General features: G+C 53.3%; 2 protein-coding genes across 2 annotated transcripts; one reads left to right on the top strand and one right to left on the bottom strand.

Annotated features, from left to right (window-relative positions):
- Nucleotides 1-100: 100 nt before the first annotated feature.
- DND1 (DND microRNA-mediated repression inhibitor 1) lies at nt 101-3,142 on the top strand. The gene is made up of 3 exons (XM_026508158.4): nt 101-671; nt 1,061-1,522; nt 2,210-3,142. The coding sequence occupies exons 1-3, from the start codon at nt 398-400 to the stop codon at nt 2,659-2,661; spliced, it is 1,188 nt and encodes a 395-aa protein (XP_026363943.1). The 5' UTR covers nt 101-397; the 3' UTR covers nt 2,662-3,142.
- WDR55 (WD repeat domain 55) lies at nt 2,984-7,896 on the bottom strand. Its single transcript, XM_026508157.4, has 7 exons — nt 7,617-7,896; nt 4,667-4,767; nt 4,497-4,584; nt 4,227-4,406; nt 4,031-4,130; nt 3,780-3,949; nt 2,984-3,695 (listed from the first exon to the last, which is right to left on the bottom strand). The coding sequence occupies exons 1-7, from the start codon at nt 7,805-7,807 to the stop codon at nt 3,374-3,376; spliced, it is 1,152 nt and encodes a 383-aa protein (XP_026363942.2). The 5' UTR covers nt 7,808-7,896; the 3' UTR covers nt 2,984-3,373.
- Between the last annotated feature and the right edge of the window lie 1,861 nt (nt 7,897-9,757).

Here is a 9,757-nt window from a genome sequence, read left to right as displayed (position 1 = left end):
GCCTGCCTGCGTCGCTGTTGCCTAGCCCTGCCTTCCCTTTGGGAGCCTGGGCCTTGCATTCCAACCGCTTGAGCGGTGGGAAAGTGGGGAGAAAGACTTACAGTAGGCCCCACGGGCATTTGCCCAGGGTCAAGGGCGCCGCCGAGGTTCCTGGCTCCAGCGCACATCCATGCCCTAGGAGGTGGGGCTGTGGCACACTCACCGGTTAAGGTTTCCAGCTTTCATCTGAGGGTCCGAGGTTCCCGCGGCGCACGTGCAGTGGATACCCCCACCCCCTTGGGAGGCGGGGTCGCGTTCAGAGCCAATGAGAGCTTGGGGGGAGGAGGAGTAGGGAAGCTTCCAGAGGCAGATGCGGAGGAGGTTATAAAGGGGGTACCAACGAGCAGGAGGGAGAGCCATGCAGTCCAAGCGGGAGTGTGAGGTAAGTGGATGGCAAGAGGGGCTCGACAAGTGCCACCTGCGCAGGGAGAAGTGGCCCCTTGGGCTCCGGCTGCACAGGCGAGGTGGGGCGGGCGCGGCGATCCGCCATTCCAACCTGCCCTTTCGCCTTCAGCTGTGGTGTGAGAGGGTGAATCCAGAGAACAAGGCGGCGTTGGAGGCGTGGGTCAGGGAGACGGGCATCCGCCTGGTGCAGGTGAACGGGCAGAGGAAGTATGGCGGGCCACCCCCAGGTACGGTAGCCCCAGCCCTACCTCGGCCGGGCTCCACCAGCCTCGACGGTCCCGACCCGCACCCTCTGGGGGAGGGGCCTGTCCCAGTGCTCTGCTGGCAGAAGTCTCTGTCCGTTGCACCCCCTCCAGTCAAACAGCTGAGGAAACTTGTCTGTGGCTCTCCGCCCACCCACCTAGCCTCCTCAAGGGAGGGAGCCAGCCTTAAGGTGCACCTACTCTGTGCCAGCCCCGTTGTTAGCTCAGGCACCCGGTTACGCCAACGACACGGGGTGCGAGTGCTGCACCCATTTCACAGACGTTTGCGCACAGGCCCTCTCGCGCTGGGTTCCCGGGCCCGCACCCGGAACCGTCCCGTAGGATGACGGTGCCCCTTCCCGCCCCTTCCCCAGGCTGGGTGGGCAGCCCGCCGCCGGCCGGGTCGGAGGTGTTTATCGGGCGGCTGCCTCAGGACGTCTACGAGCACCAGCTGATCCCACTGTTCCAGCGCGTGGGCCGCCTCTACGAGTTCCGCCTGATGATGACCTTCAGCGGCCTGAACCGCGGCTTCGCCTACGCCCGCTACAGTTCGCGGAGGGGCGCGCAGGCAGCCATCGCCACGCTGCACAACCACCCGCTGCGGCCGTCCTGCCCGCTGCTCGTGTGCCGCAGTACCGAGAAGTGCGAGCTGAGTGTGGACGGGCTGCCTCCGGGTCTGAGCCGCCGCGCGCTGCTGCTCGCGCTGCAGCCCCTGGGTTCCGGCCTGCAGGAGGCGCTGCTGATGCCCAGCCCCGGGCCGGCGCCCGCGCAGATTGCGCTGCTCAAGTTCAACTCGCACCGCGCGGCCGCCATGGCCAAAAAAGCCCTGGTGGAAGGTAGGGGGGCGAGGCTGCGGGGGGCCGCTGGTAGGGGCCGCACACATTTCGCCATGAACTTTACCCGTCAGCATAGAGGGCAAAGCAAGATCGTAGGGTTAAGAATGCCTGAGTTTTCGACGTCATACTATATATGACCTGAGATTTTTAATTTCCACTGGTGCCACCAGGTACCACCTACGTTAACATTTCCCATGCATTATCTCATAACTTAGTCTCCAACATTCCCAGGAAACAGAATTATCTCCCTCTTTAGATATGAAGAGAGGGTTTGGAGAGAAATTAAATCCGCCCTAGGCAGTCCTACTGAGTCTACCTTTTATGTACTATAGAACTTCCTACCTCGGGCTGTTGTGAGAATTAGGTGACATTTAGCACATTGCCTGAGTCGTGAAAAGGGCTCACAGTAAAGGTAATCACAGTAAAGGTTAGCTATTATGATGGTTATGAGGTAGACAAAGCCTGCATCCCCCAGCACTCCAGTACGGAAACTTAGAAGGTAGCAGCTACTACACCCCCTTTTCAAAGAAACACAATGAAGGTTGGAGAAGTTAACTCGCCCAAGGTCACACCACCAGGAAACGGGAAGGCTAGAAATTTAACAGGCCTTGTAGACTCCAAAGGGTTCCCAGGGCCTGGGAGCTTGGATCCAGGGCTTAGACCTCCCCTTGTCTCTCTTTCCTGTAGGGCAGTCACGCCTCTGCGGAGAACAGGTGGCGGTGGAGTGGCTTAAGCCAGACCTGAAGCAGCGACTCCGCCAGCAGCTTGTGGGTCCCTCACTGCAGTGCCTACAGCCAGAGGGCAGTCGATTGGCCCCAGCCAGGGACAAGCTAGAGTCCCAGGGGGCTCGGGCTGCCCTGCAGCTGTTGTGCCAACGGATGAAGCTGGGCAGCCCTGTGTTCCTCACCAAGTGTCTGGGCACAGGCCCTGCCGGCTGGCACCGCTTCTGGTACCAGGTGGTGGTCCCTGGGCATCCGGTGCCCTTCAGCGGCCTCATCTGGGTTGTGCTGGCCCCGGATGGGCAGGATGGGCACGAGGTGGCTAAGGATGCGGTGTCTGCAAGGCTGCTAGAGGCGCTGAGTGAGTCCGGAGCCAGCCTTTTACGGCCGGCTGAGGCGGGTGCCATGGTTAAGCAGTGACCCCGTCCTCTTCACAGGCAGCCTGAACGAGTTGGCAGAACCTGTGTCAGTCCCCAGCCCAGCAGGCCTAGGCAGCCACAACCTGATCTCGAAGAGGAGGAGCCGGGCCCTGCCCTACCTCTGACGCAGCCTCCCGCTGGGGCAGGGCCCCAGCACACCTGGGAAAGCTCGGGTTTGGCTAAGTTGTGGTGAGGGACCTTGCTCTCCCCCTCCTGGCCCAGGCTCTGACTTGGCCCCGTGGGATTCCTTGGCCGTTCTGTGTGTGATAGACACACAAACACCCCCTCTTCTCCCACAGCTTAGTATGAATCTCACTTCTTACTTTGGTTTGTCATCTTTGTTGATTTTATTTGGAGGCTGGCTGAGCCAGAGGGTCAGAAATCTGCCTTTTGTCCCCACTACTTGACATTCTGGTTATAGTGTATGTGTGATTTTGGGTTTTTCTATGCTGGTTGTATTTATATTAAACCCCTGGTTGGTGTACACCTGTGTCCGTGCTGTCTTGCCCCAGCTGTGGGCTTCTCTGACTCTGGCAGAGGGCGCGGCTGCCGCGGAGCGAGTACTTCCTCCCGTCAGGACCCTCAGTCCTGAGCCTCCAGCTGTGCATCTCCGCACATGCGCAAGAGATTAGAAGTTCGTAGCCTCTCTGGGTATCCAGCCTGGAAGCAAGACTTGCCCAGTGAGGACCTATCTTGAGATTCAGCTCATCTCTTCAATCACTATCATCCTCACTCTCCTCTTCTTCCTTCTGAGCTGTGGAGTCTTCACCCTCTTCCCTCAGTCCTGCAAAGAAGTCCTCTGTGCTCCAGGCCTTGCTGCTCAGTGCCCGCAGTGGCCCTCCCTTTTTCTTGCGCCGGCGGTAGTCATCTACTACCACAGCCCGCAGCTGGGCCATGTTCCAGAACTTGAGGCGCTGGTCGTGGCCACTGCTGGCCAGGAAGTGGCCGCAGTGGGAGAGGGCCAGCTTCTCCACGGGCTCCCCAGCATGCTGGCCCACACTGCCCACCACACGATTCGGCAGGATATTGACAGCCCTGGGCAGGGAGAAAAGAGTGTTGGATCTTGGCTGGTTGGGTCTGCCCCTCGTGTGATCTCAGGGCTGTCCTGGCTTCTCTCACCTGATGACTCCATCAGTGGAACCCGTGCACAGCAGGCTCTCAGTGACTGGAACCATGCAGTCAATAGACTCTGCTCTTAGGGCAAACCGATCACTTGTGGCCCCGAAGCCATTCCAGTTGAAGAGGTAGATGGTGCCTTCACTGGAGCCACAGGCCACCTTCTTCCCATACTGCAGGAAATAAAACCATGTTTGTGGAGCCCTGTCAGAATAGATCCTATCATACTCCCAAACCCCCATACCCAGATGTACTTTCATGAGAGTGACAGAGGTCAGGTCTCCAGACTGAGGCTCTGAGAGCAGTTCAAACCGGCGTCGCCTGATGTTGAAGACACCCAGGCAGCCATCCCCACTGTAGAAAGAGCAGAGCAGCAGGCTTGGCCAAAGCTCCCATTGAAGGAGGGCGCTTTAACAGGGAAGGGAAAGGGAAGCAGCTTTGAGGCTGTACCTGGCTGTAAGCAGCAGCTTCTTGGCTGGGTCCAGAGCCATGTCGGCAATATACTCCTCATGCTGCCGCATATCCATTAAGGGGCCCTCCTTCCGCTGGTCCCAGAGCCGGATGCCACCTGTGTCATCCCCAGTGGCCAGGACATTTTCATCTACCAGCAGCAGACTGTTGATGGGGGCACTAGAGATACAGAGCTTCCTGAAGCATCTTTGTCCCGGGAGGAACCTACCACCTTACCCTTGACCTCAACACACAATTAGCTCCCCTTACCCATGAGCCTTGGAAATGCGTCTTTCCAGTCGGCCCTGCTCCACATCTAGAACATGGATGGCTTTGTCCTTGGAGACAGTGACAAGTTCTGGGGGGAAAGGTGCCCAGGTCATGGTGCTGCTCACTGCTCCCTTGCCACCAAATTGCTGGCTGCCCTGCCCAATACTCACTCTGTCCATCTTCAGAGAAGACCACGGCTCGGCAGGATTTGAGGTGGTGACCTGAAGACCAGAGCTCCTTCGTTTCTCCCTCCTGGCATGAGTAGGAAAAGCTAGGGGGAGGAGGAAGAGAGTGAATGACTCCACACCCTGCCAGCATGAAATATAAAAGCCAACTAGTCAACGTTCGGCCTATCTAGGAACTGCTGCATGTATACCACCAAACCCAAAGAGCTTACCATCCCATTTGTCCATTTTCAAATGTTCATTTTTTAATTCAAAGTACATTTGCTCAGGACTTCTTTGTGAACTGACCCCACATCATCCTTAAAAGCCCCAGCCTGGGGAAAGATTAGATTAGGTCTGGACTACTACAGAGCGCATGAAATACGTGCTAAAGACAGAAGAACCTGGGTTGGCTCAGTCGGTTAAGCATCTCCTGGGTGGTTCAGTCAGTTAAGCATCTCCCTTTGGCTCAGGTCATGATCCCAGCGTCCTGGGATGGAGTCTGCTTCTCCCTCTCCCTAACCTTCTCTCCCTCCCCCAGCTTGTGCTCTTAGTCTCTCACTCTCAAATAAACAAAATGTTAAAAAAAAAAAACAAACAGCCCCAGGAGTTTGAACTGACAAACAAAAAATAAGACAAGGCTCCAGGTCTGTAGGAGCTAAAGAAAGTTAAAACTCATTACAGCACAGTGTGGTCACATGCTGGAAAGGAGGCAGGATCAAAATGGAGGTGGAACAGAGAAGGGCCAGCCTGGAAGCTCAGCTTTGAGGCAAGTACTTGTCCAGAGTATATCCCCAGCGCCTACCTCAGAGCAGATCTTCAAAAAGGGCCAGATGACAAAGTGCTTTATTGCCAGGGAGTTTGAGGTGAGCAGAACTGGGCTGCTTATTTGCTCTGTCCCAGTGCCTAGCATGAGAAAAGAGCCCTAGAAAGCTAAGGTCAAAATGTGAGTTAGGTCATGAAGAGTTGGGGAGTTAACCTGGCAGATAGTGAGGCAGATATCAGTGTCCCTTCTAGGGCAGAGACAGGGAATGAGGAGGGTTCTAGTGGCAGGAGAGTGAAATGGCTGAATCTGGAAAGATGGGTTGGACTGGACTTGGCACCATATGGGCCAAGCAGAAGTATGAATTTAATCCTATGGGAAAAGGAACCTCTTTGAAATGATCATGGGAGAAGTCAGAAGCCTGACAAAAGGCAGTGGCTGAGGGAAGGGAAGAGGAGACAAACCGAAGCAATGGCGATGTGAGTAATGGTGGAGGTCCAGAGTGTCTCCCAACTGTCTGGCATGAAGTAAAGTAAGTATGAACAGTAGTAGAAAGGCACCCACATTTGTTGAACTCCGTATACGCCTGACTGCTCTGCAGGGTAGATCCGGATACATCTCTTTTTATTGTGCTTCCCAGACACTGCATTTTTTACAAACTGAAGGTCTGTGGCGACCCTGTATGGAGCAAGTCTATCGGTGCCATTTTTACAGCAGCATCTGCTTACTTTGTGTCTCTGTCACATTTGGTAATTCTCACAATATTTCAACCTTTTTCATTATATTTGTTATGGTGATCTGTGCCCAGTGACTATGACTCACTCATGATGGTTAGCATTTTTTAGCAATAAACTATTTTTTAACTAAGGTATGTATATTGTCTTTTAGACATAATGCTAATGCACATTTAATAGACTGCAGTATAGTGTGTACTTAACTCATTTGAACTGGGAAACCGAAAAATTTGTGTGACTCACTTTACTGCGATGGTCTGGAGCCAAACCTGCAATATCTCAGAGCCTGTATTTTTCCCATTTTTGAATATGAAAATATAGAAGTTAACTTGCCCAAGGTGACTGAAGCTAAGGAGGAGACTGAGGTTAAATGTCATTAAGTAAATCTGACAGCACAACTCTTCTGGTTGAAACCTTCAATGACTTTTTACTGCTCCCAGCCTACTTCTCTCGTTCAAAATCAAGTTTGTATTGAGCACGACCGACGTCTAGAAGCAGGAGATACAAAGGAGAACAAAACAGACGACAGAAAAGTGTTTCAAACTCCAGTCACGACCCATTAGTGAGCTACGATCACTACGATCAGCATTTTATGTCTGTGTGCCTGCAATAACAATGTAATAAACCAGAAAATATCAGGGTGCATCACACATAAAAATTACTTTTGGTGTGGGGCGAGGTCAAAAAAGTTTGAAAAACATTTTTTTAAGTGAAGGGGACAACCATTCAAATAATGACACAAATGGGTGTAGGATTAAAAATCATTAGGAAGTTTATGAGGGAAAGCTCTCTGGTGCCAACTCAGCAGCATCTAATGGGTAATCTAATTTAGTCTGGGGAATGGAGGGTGAGTGTAGAGATGTTGAGAACTCAGGGATAGTGGGTACAAGTGGGGGAAAGGGGTTTTCTAGGCAGAAGAAATAACCTGCAAAAGAGTTGAGGATTTAAGATATATTAAAAAGGTAAGAATGAATGAGCACAGAAAGTAAGGGGAAAGCGAGCGAGGACCAGATGGCTGAAACCCTATAAACCAGATTAAGGAGTTTTGACTTAATCCTAAAAACAAAGGTAAACTAGTGAGGGGTTTTAAGAAAGGTGGTTGGATTTGTGGTTTTGAAAGATCAATTAAAAGCAGGCAAGAAGCAAAGCGGGGGTGGGGGGCGTTCAGCCCGTTTCAAGCTCAATATAATAATAATCCAATGAAAAATAACAGTGTCCTGAATGCCTTCTTGTCCTACTCCTGTCTCTGGGCTTCGTCAGGATATTCCAGCCACTTTGTTTTCCTTTCAGTTATTTCAAGAGATTTGTGTGGTAACTGACTTAAAACCAAATGTTACTGAACGAATCGGACCAGATGAGTCTTGCAAGATTTGTCTCCCTGCACATTTCTCTCCTCATGCCACCTCCATCTCTAGGGAGCTTCCAGATCCCGCAGCCCTGAACCCTGCCCCGCACTTACACGAACACGTCCCCGTCCACGTCCCCCGCCGCCAGGAGGTCACGGGCCGGATGGAACGCAAGCCCGCTGGCCGGTGCTTCCAGCACGATGTCTTCCGGGGTGTCTCGGATGCGGACCGAGGCTTCCGTGGAGTCGGGGTCCTCCTCGTCGCTCCCATCCTCGGCGGGCCTCTCCTCACACGTGCGGTCCATGCACCGAAGGGTTCGAGCTGCTCAACAGTCGCGCGGTGAACCCGAAACCCTCCCACTGACTTGGAGGAGTGGCCCAGAGCCACTTCCGGCTTGTGGGCGGAGCCGGAAGTGGCGCTCAGACGGGGGAAAAGGCGGGGTCCGCCGCGGCCAGTGGGTGCGGTGGATCCCAGGGGCCGGGCCCTAAAGGTGAGCCCCCTATCCTTGTCCGCGTTACCGTGGCTCTTTCCTGGGCTAGGTAGACGGCGCGACTGTCAGTGCTGACCTTGGGCACGTCACGTAAAGCTGGGAACTTTTTAAGTCCTTTCCCCTCATCCTGATCGATGCTGACAGTTTTAGACTCCCTCCAGCAACTAGTAAGGATGATTTACTGCCCTCAGGATAGGAAAGGGGGACGCCAGTCCTTCGTGGCTTGGTGACACCCAAGAGCAGCCTCCAGGTTAGTCCGGAAGCAGCGAAAGCCCACACCGCGAGAATTTGATTAGTGGAGGTCGTGGACAGCAGGCAGCCCAAGCACGCGCCTCAACTGCTGCGGTCTGTACGCAACATCTTCGGGCCAAAGGAACAGCGCCCTGCCGGGTCCTGAGGTTTGGCGGCAGACCCTCAGTGGGCTAGGCCAGCAGTACTCAGAGCTGGCAAGGAGTTGCTTAAGAGGAAAATGGCCACAACAGTCGACGTTCTGAACATTCTGGTTATCACAGGTTCCATAAAGATGGGCTCTGGTGCCGCAAAGAAGGAGCACAAGCTCCTGCGACTGAAAAGAAGCTACTCACTTTACTGTTCTTCTGAGCCTTCTAAGACATCTGTTATGCTGATGCCCAGCGCCCTCAATCAATGTGAAGTGAAAGTGAGGTGAGGAACCTCAGAGAAGCTGTATGTCCTGTGTGAATGGAAAAGTTGCCGTGTGGTGTTGGGGGTCCTTGTCATTCACCATGTGGCCAACCACAGGACTTTTTGCATGTCCACAGGCTTGGTAGTATTTGTAGAAACTGATTTTATTTTTAAGCTCAATACCCAGCGCGGGGCTTGAACACACAACCAAGAGTCACGTGTTCTGCCAACTGAGCTAGCCAGCCAGGCTCCCCTGCAGAAACAGATTTTTTAAACGGACAGTCAACTCCAGGTTTTTTGGTTTTGTTTTTTAAGTAAGCTCTCTGCCCAATGTTGCCCAAGGCTTGAACTCAGGACCCTGACATCAAGAGTCACATGTTCTACAGACTGAGCCAGCCACACACCCCAACCTCCAGGCCTTAAATTTAATGACCCTCTAGGTATCTTCATCTAAGCCTTTTTGTTAACTGTGACCTTTTTGTTAACTGGGACCAATGCCTACAACCATGAAACCAGGGCGTCCTTTACTGTCTGATATTAGCATTCTAGGTGCTATTGCAGACAGAGCCCAATTTCAACCTCCTACATGCCATGCACAAGGCTGCCTTCCTCAAATTCTCTTGCCCTCTCAAGCTGAAAGTGACCAAAGGCAAGGCAAAGGTTAAGGTGGCCTTCTAGCTTCCCTTGTATGTGCTGATGCCACAGGTCTTAGGCTCAGGGCAGGCAGTGGCAGCTAGGGATCCAGCCAGAAAAAAAGGGATGACCCTTATGAGCACTAGACCAAAGTGCTGGCAACGAGCAGAGAGGAGGAAAAGGTTGGGGATGGAATGATTCAGAGGCCAAGGGATCTGCCTTAGGCCTTGGCAAACATTTCAGGGTGCTGAAGGGCACCAAACCCTGCTGGCTTAGCATAGGAATCCCCCAAGGCACTTCCCCAAGGTTATCCCTTCAGCCAAAGAAGCAGCAATTTGTGCTTAGAATTACTAAAGCTCTCAGGAGGGCATAAATGCACTTTCGTTCCCCCAAGTGATTCTCATCAGCTGCTTTCACCTACAGCCTAGTCCTGCATAACCCTGGGATCAGACTGGCAGCCCACTGGGTGGACCCTAATTCCCCTGGAAT

The sequence above is a fragment of the Ursus arctos genome, unplaced genomic scaffold (assembly GCF_023065955.2).
Source record: "Ursus arctos isolate Adak ecotype North America unplaced genomic scaffold, UrsArc2.0 scaffold_5, whole genome shotgun sequence".
In the NCBI taxonomy this organism is placed as follows: Eukaryota; Metazoa; Chordata; class Mammalia; order Carnivora; family Ursidae; genus Ursus; species Ursus arctos.
Note: the sequence above shows the minus strand (reverse complement) of the source record. Positions and strands in the feature narration are given on the sequence as shown.

Excerpts from the sequence above, each read along its gene's own strand:
- DND1 (XM_026508158.4), top strand. The coding sequence starts at position 398 with ATGCAGTCCAAGCGGGAGTGTGAGGTAAGTGGATGGCAAGAGGGGCTC. Across the intron at positions 672-1,060 it reads GTATGGCGGGCCACCCCCAG|GCTGGGTGGGCAGCCCGCCG; the intron begins GTACGGTAGCCC and ends CCCCTTCCCCAG. Across the intron at positions 1,523-2,209 it reads CAAAAAAGCCCTGGTGGAAG|GGCAGTCACGCCTCTGCGGA; the intron begins GTAGGGGGGCGA and ends TCTTTCCTGTAG.
- WDR55 (XM_026508157.4), bottom strand. The coding sequence starts at position 7,807 with ATGGACCGCACGTGTGAGGAGAGGCCCGCCGAGGATGGGAGCGACGAG. Across the intron at positions 4,407-4,496 it reads CGCATTTCCAAGGCTCATGG|TGCCCCCATCAACAGTCTGC; the intron begins GTAAGGGGAGCT and ends CTGTATCTCTAG. Across the intron at positions 3,696-3,779 it reads TCCACTGATGGAGTCATCAG|GGCTGTCAATATCCTGCCGA; the intron begins GTGAGAGAAGCC and ends CTCCCTGCCCAG.